General features: G+C 49.6%; 1 protein-coding gene across 1 annotated transcript; it reads left to right on the forward strand.

Moving 5' to 3' along the window:
• Nucleotides 1–4,046: 4,046 nt before the first annotated feature.
• LOC145402251 (uncharacterized) lies at nucleotides 4,047–5,204 on the forward strand. The gene has a single exon (XM_080274375.1). It carries the CDS (start codon nucleotides 4,047–4,049, stop codon nucleotides 5,202–5,204), a length of 1,158 nt encoding a protein of 385 aa, XP_080130501.1.
• The last annotated feature ends 2,011 nt before the right edge of the window (nucleotides 5,205–7,215 follow it).

The raw sequence follows: 7,215 nt of genomic DNA on the forward strand, positions 1-7,215 counted from the left end.
AAAGTTGGGAAGGAGGGAAAGAAGAAAGGGAGGAAGGAAGAGGAATAAGACGACCAGGAAGAGTTAAGGAGGAGCGAAACGGGAGAGATGGGAAGGAAGGAAGAAGGGGAAGATAGGAGAGGAAGGAAATGGGGGGGGGGAATAAAAAGGATAATATACACAAAAAACTACAGAAAAAGAAAAAAAAAATATTGATAATCAGAGAATAATAATAATAATAATAATAATAATAATAATAATAATAATAATCTTAAGTTGGTCAGGGGTTTGCAGAGTAGTGGTTTTGCGCGTGCGTTTAGGTTTGCGTGTGCGTGTGCGGGAAGGAGGGAGGAGGGAGAAAATGGAACGCATAGGGAGAGGGAGGAGGGAGGGAGAGAAAGAGGAACGAAAGGGTAAAGGGAGGAATAAGAATGATGCAAGGAAGAAAAACAGAGAGGGATAAATGATGAAAGAAATTATAAATGGTGGGGAGAGAAGGAGGGAAGGTGGAGAGACTTGGGGGGAGGAGAGATGGAGGGAGAGAAATGGTAGGAGAAAAGGGAGAGAGAAATGGCGGAGGAGAGAAGGAGAGAGGGAGGAAGACATAATAAGAAGCTTGGGCAGTGAGAAGGGAAGAGGAGGAATGGGATGGGAAGGAAGGAAAAGAGAAGGAGAGGAAGGAAGTGGAAGAGGGAGAGAAAGAGACACGAACGGAAGAAAAGGAGGAACGGATGAGGAGCAGGAAGAAGGAGGAAGAAAAGGGGAGGAAGAGAAATGAAAAGGAAAGACAGGAAGACAGGAGACAGAATGCAACAACTCTTTCTAAACCGGACAGCGATTAAATGTAGTGGATTGCGTGGGTTTAACTTTGCGTGCGTGTTTTAACTGAGGGAGGGGAGAGGGGTGGTGGGGAGAGAGGGATGGAGAGGAGGAAGGAAGGGGGAAGAAAACCTAGACGCAAGGGAGAAGGAAGTAGTAAGGGAGGAGAAAAAGTAAGGAGGGAGAGAAGAAAGGAGAGGAGGAAGAAGGCAAGAGGAGAGAAGGAAGGAAGGGAGGAAAGGAAGAGGGAGGAAGGGAAGACGAAACAGAAGGATCAGGAAGAGAGGGATGGGAAAGGAAGAAAGAAAGGAGAAAGGGAAGGAAAGGAAGGAGGAAAGGAGAAAAAAGAAAAAATGACGAAAATAAGAATACAGCAAAAAAAAGTGATTATTTTTAAAAGCTGATTTGCGTATTATGTATTTCGTTCTCTCTCTCTCTCTCTCTCTCTCTCTCTCTTTCGTAATTCTCGCCTCCTCTCTTCTCTTGATGGAAAGATGATGAAGAAATGCTAGGGAAGATAAAGTGGAGAGAGAGAGAGAGAGAGAGAGAGAGAGAGAGAGAGAGATCGAACACGCGTCTCATCTACCGCCACCCCTTCCCCACAAGTCTCTGTCAAGGGGTTACTTAGGCACATCTATCCCGTCTCTCTCTCTCTCTCTCTCCACCAATCCTTCTAGTCAAACCAATCTATCCCTTAATCTCTATCTATCTATCTATCTTTATTTCTCTCCTCTTTCTCCACCCAATCTCCACCCTCATCTCCACACCAACCTCCCTCCTACTCCACGTGTTCAATCGCCATCTCTCCACCTCTCCAACCACACACCCCCTTCTCCACCAATCATATCTTTCCACCAACACAAATCGTCTTTCTTTTCACACATTTGCTGCTTTATAATCTTTCCTCAACCCCCCCTCGAGCTATGAAAATCGTCTGAAGGTGTGAAGAATAAAAAAAAAACAGACGATTTATAGGGGTTTGTCATGGTTTAATATAGTAGTAGTAGTAGTAGTAGTAGTAGTAATGGTAGTGGTAGCTGTAGTAGTAGTAGTGGTGGTGGTGGTGGTGGTAATAATAATAATAATAATAGTAGCAGTAGTAGTAGTAGTAATAGTAGTAGTAGTAGTAGTAGTAGCAAGCCAAGTGGATCTGCCCGGTTATACTAATGTCACCGCATGAAAGCGTCCCTCTCCACCACCAATAAAGCAAAGGAAATTATAAAGTTTCCTCCCTACTCGCAAAAGTTCCATCTCTGCTTCTAATAAAGATGAGTTATTTTCACTACTTTCTCTACTCTCACTCTCAGCTCAATAAAATCGTCTGTGGTCAGCTAGAAGGAAATACTGGAGTTCTTCCGGCCATGAGGGGGTTAGAGAGTCCTTCCGCTTCTTAAGACACCTGAAGGAAATCGTCTGAAGGTAGACTAAATTTAACACACACACACACACACACACACACACACACACACACACACACACACACACACACACACACGCTTGGAAATGAAAAGTATAATACGGAATAAGTTGGTAAGAAAACGTTGTTACGACGTCTAAGGAGAATTTCTGGCACTTCACCCTTACTAGATTGTTATTTATTTATTTATTTATTTATTTACTTGCTTTTTTAATTAGGCACATCAATATTATCTTTACGTTATCTATCTAATCACTCTCAGTACCAAAAATAAATAAATTGAATAAATGAGAATGCTGAGGCGTAATGTACAAAATAAATCGCTGGTAAAAAGGCGTTACGGGACCCTCCAGTGCCGAATAGAATACGGACATAATAAAGACTCAGTAAATCAATACAGGGGAGGCGCCAGGGAGTCTCCTAGATCCACGACCCAAACATCTCCAGTAAAGAGCATCAGGCCATTATTATTATTATTATTATTATTATTATTATTACTGTTTTAGGACAATTCTTCTCCTGCACTAATTCTTTTCGCCCCGCATTCTCTCTCTCTCTCTCTCTCTCTCTCTCTCTCTCTCGCTCTCTCTCTCTCCCACCTACATCTTCAAACGTCTTCTCTTTACTCGTCCTCGTCTCCCTTCAAGATCTCCTTCCCAAAACACCTTAATGCTTTCTTTTTCTGTCCTCCTTTCCTTCTCTGTCCAATCCTACCCACCTTTATCCTAAAATTCCTTCTGTCTGTCTAATTCTCCTATTTTTCTAAGTCACTGTCCTTTTTATTTCGATCCTTCTGTCCCTCTCTCTCCAAACTCTGATCCTCCTTCGTTCTACGTCCTCCACCTCCTTCTTCCTCCTCATCTACCGTGAAATCTACCTCTCTTCCCTTCCATTTTTTTTATTATTATTTTTTTTTTTTACCTTGCAGCATCCGTTTTCCAGCCAGTCCAATATTTTCTTTTTCCATTCGTCCCCTTCTCCGTCACCCCACCGACCATCATCATCAAACCTTTCCTTTTTGTCTCATCTCCTCCTCTGGTTAATCTCCCGTCACCGATCTCCGTTTTCCAGCATCCCTTCCCAGTCCAATACTTTCTTTTTCTATCCTGTCCCCCTCTCCCGCACCATCCACAATCACTCCAAAACCTCTTTTTTCTGTTTAATCTCTCCCCCTCTCTCTCTCTAAGCCCCCCTTCATTCCCCCCTCCTCTCTCATCAAGCCCCCCTTCATCTCCCTCCTCTCTCTCTCTCCAATCCCCCTCTTCACCCCCTCTCTCTCCACGTCCCCCTTCCCCCCCAGGCCACCCAGTCAGAGGTGGCGGCCACCCATGGCGGCGGGGAGTAATGATTTTATTACCGGCACTGGTAATGACAACAGAGGCCGGGCTGAGGCAACATTTACTTTGACCCGCTGCACCCGCCAACTCACGACCCCGCAGCCAATCCCGCCACCTCAGCCAGCCATAGTCCCGCCCACCGCAAGCGTTCCCTGCGAGTGGCTATCGATTCGCCGCGCTTAGCCAATCACGGATTTGCGGGTAGCGGTGCGTGGGGCGGGGCGGGGCGGGGCGGGGAGATGATCATAGCGCACACCAGGCGGGGGTTTCCGAGAAGCGGCGGCGAAGGTGTCAGTGAAACTCGATACCTGGGTGGCGAGTGACGTGGTGCCCGGCCGCCCCTCACAGGCTGACAGCACCTCGCCTCGCACTGCCCTCCACCCCACCCCAAGCCAGTGACAGACCCTGACAGTGACAGTGACAGTGACAGTGTGTGACACCCTCTGTAAACTCTGTGTTTGTCTGTAAGGGAGTCTGCTGGTTACGACACAAGGATGCCTCGCCCGTGCAGGGAGAGTTACGGTGATCAGAAGCCGCCGTACTCGTACATCTCGCTGACCGCCATGGCCATCTGGAACAGTGTGGAGAAGATGTGTACACTGTCGGAGATCTACAAGTTCATCATGGAGAACTTCCCGTACTACCGCAAGAACACTCAGCGGTGGCAGAACTCTCTGCGGCACAACCTGTCCTTCAACGACTGTTTCATCAAGATCCCGCGGCGGCCAGACAGGCCTGGCAAGGGGGCCTACTGGACGCTGCATCCTTCCGCCATGAACATGTTTGAGAACGGCAGCTTCCTCAGGAGACGCAAGCGATTCAAGATACCAAAGCCAGAGAAGCAGGCCCTGGAGGCCGGGCTGGCTCAGATGCACGGGCGGCCGCCGGAGCCGCGGCTGACGGAGGCGCCAGAGCCACAGCCGCACAAGCTGCCCTTCACCGTGGAGACCTTGGCCGCGTCAGACGCCAAGCCTCCCACACTGACGGCGCCCACACCCGTGTATCCGCCCGCACCACACCTCGCCCACTTGCATGCCCGCCTGGCCGGCCTGGGCGGGGCAGGGGCAGGCGCTGGCTACCCCGGGAGCAGCCCCGCCCTGCCCCCGGGGTTGGTGCCCGCTCTGGACCCCGCCCACCCCGCCTTCACGCCCACATCCATCCCCAGCACCCTCGCATCAGCCTTCACGTCATCTCTGGGCGGGCCCCTAGCGGCGTCTCTGGGCGGATTGGGTGGCCTGGGTGGGATGGGCGGGCTGGGCGGACTAGGCGGGTTGGGCGGGTTTGGGGGTGGTGGCGTGCCGTGCAGCCTGGCATCGTCCCTACAGCAGTTGTATTCTGCGGCCCTGGCCCTGCCCGCACCCCTGCCACGCCTGCCCCCGCCCCTGCCCCTGCCCGGCCCCGTCAGACCCACGCCCCTCAACCCTGCCCTCTTCCACGCCCTGCCGCCCGCCCCCACCCTGCCGGGTCTGCCGCCCCTGCCCTTCCTGCACCACAAGGTACCCCACCCTGCGCCGCCCCCGCCCGACGACACGCCTACCGAAGACGCCGCCCCCGTGGACGTGGCCCCCGCCGCAGGACCTCTTCGGCCAGCGGGAGCGGCCACCCCGCCCCCTGGGGCGCCCCGGGCGTCGCCGCAGGGTAGGGTGATCTGACAGTAGTGGGGCGGCATCCCCGCCCCACCCCGCCCACCTCCGTAGCGGCCAAGACTCCGTCGCGGTGCCAAGTGTCTGGAGCCCCGGGGGGCGCCGCCCCGGGGGCCAGAGTAGTGCAGGACAGTAGTGCCAGTAGTCAGTGACAGTGACAGACAGTGCCACACCGGGCACCGGGCTGGCTGTGGCCACGTGCCCCGCGCACCTGGCCCCCAGCCGCCCCGTTCCACCCCTCCCTTAGATCCCTCACTCCCTCGCCCCACCCCGCCCCGCCCCGGCCGGCCTGATCCCAGCAGCCACAATAAAGCTTAGAGTTCGAGTCGTGTGTCATTGCCCCGCCCCGCCCCGGCACAGCCCCACCACAGCACACAGGCAGGCAGTGCAGGCACACCACCACATTAACACCACCACCACCATTACCACCTCTGCCACACAGGTGATATCCGCATGACGTCACTACCTCAGCCATACCTCAGCTCCTTGATGCACACCTCAGGAACTACCTCTATGGCACCGGCTGCTTCCTGACTGTGCTAACTTCTGTCATTATTATATCTCTCTTTCTCACCTCACTTTCATTCCTTCAGCATCTCTCATGCACATCCTTCTCTCGATCCCATTGCCGTCATTCTCCACGCCTCATACCATAGTCAATCTTACCACTCTCTCTCTCTCTCTCTCTCTCTCTCTCAATCCCTTCAACGAGAGGACGGATAATTAAACTACCTTCTTGTTATCTCCAGACGATTTTATTCATCTTACGTGCCATTTGTCGACCTGGAAGGGTTAAATACAGTCTCCATTAAACCCCTAAGCTGAAGAAAATCGTCTGGAGGTACCACGATTAAAGAAAACAAAAAGTCAATTGAAATCTTAATGTACCTTTTTTAACTGGGAAAAAATTTTATATACTTCTTTCACCTTAACTTGGCCCAGATCTTCGTCCCGTATTTCGCGTAGATAACTGGCAGACATAGCACTTCTTCGTGACTAGCCTCGTCTTGTAGTGCCAGTTGGTCAGTAGTAGAATTAGATAAAGCTACGGCTCTCCACCGCATAATAATAATAATAATAATAATAATGATGATGATAAAAATAATAAAAATAATAATAACGATAATAATAATAATAATTAGTAATAATAATAATAGTCTTTCCACGCTCGACAACCGCCCCCAAGGCTCAGTTGATGACCAAAGGTTGATTTTGACTAGTAACCAAGGAGACTCGTGCCTACCTCATAACCGGGACCGCTAAAATGCCACACGAGTTACTAATAAAGTGGCGAGATTTGCCCAGTTCCGTCGAATGAAGGCAAAATCGGCCGTAGAAGAGTCATCGTACTGAAGCGGTTGAGGAGGCTGGTTTAAATCTCTTCAGACTGAGTGCGTATTTTATTTATTTATTTATTTATTTATTAGTTGAATTAAAAAGTCGAGGTAAATAATAATAAAGTATTCTCTCGTCTTTCTCGTTGTCTCTCTCTCTCTCTCTCTCTCTCGCTCTCGCTCTCTCTCTCTCTCTCTCGGATACCGTCAGACGATTTTATTCAGCTGAGGGAAATCCTGTCTTTTGAAATACCACCTATACTTCTGTCACTTTCACTTGGCAAGGATATTTATTCATTTATTTATTTATCTATTTAGTTATTTATTTATTGTGGTCTATTTCCAGTAACTTAATGGCAGAATAGGCTCAAAGGCAACTAAAAATTTTCCATAGCACTTCTTCGTGACTATCACCAGGTAGAGAAAAGATCGGTAGGTCGGTGTATCTATGTAACTCCCTATGAAACTAAGGCCTATATTCCCTAACACCTCTTCCTAAGCGATTTATTTTGCTTATTATACCTCACTGTCCTGTTCTGGGTTATATAAATCCTTCCAATATCGCTATACTCTGCGTAAATAACATACAAAAGGATATAAACCCGCCATATCCAAGAATAAATCGCTTAGAGGGAGGTGTTAGGGAGCTTCCTTAACCATCTTCTTTTCTTCCATCTTTCTCGTTT

This window comes from Coenobita brevimanus, chromosome 57 (assembly GCF_032717465.1).
Source record: "Coenobita brevimanus isolate Jiangsu-jjx chromosome 57, ASM3271746v2, whole genome shotgun sequence".
Lineage (NCBI taxonomy): Eukaryota > Metazoa > Arthropoda > Malacostraca > Decapoda > Coenobitidae > Coenobita > Coenobita brevimanus.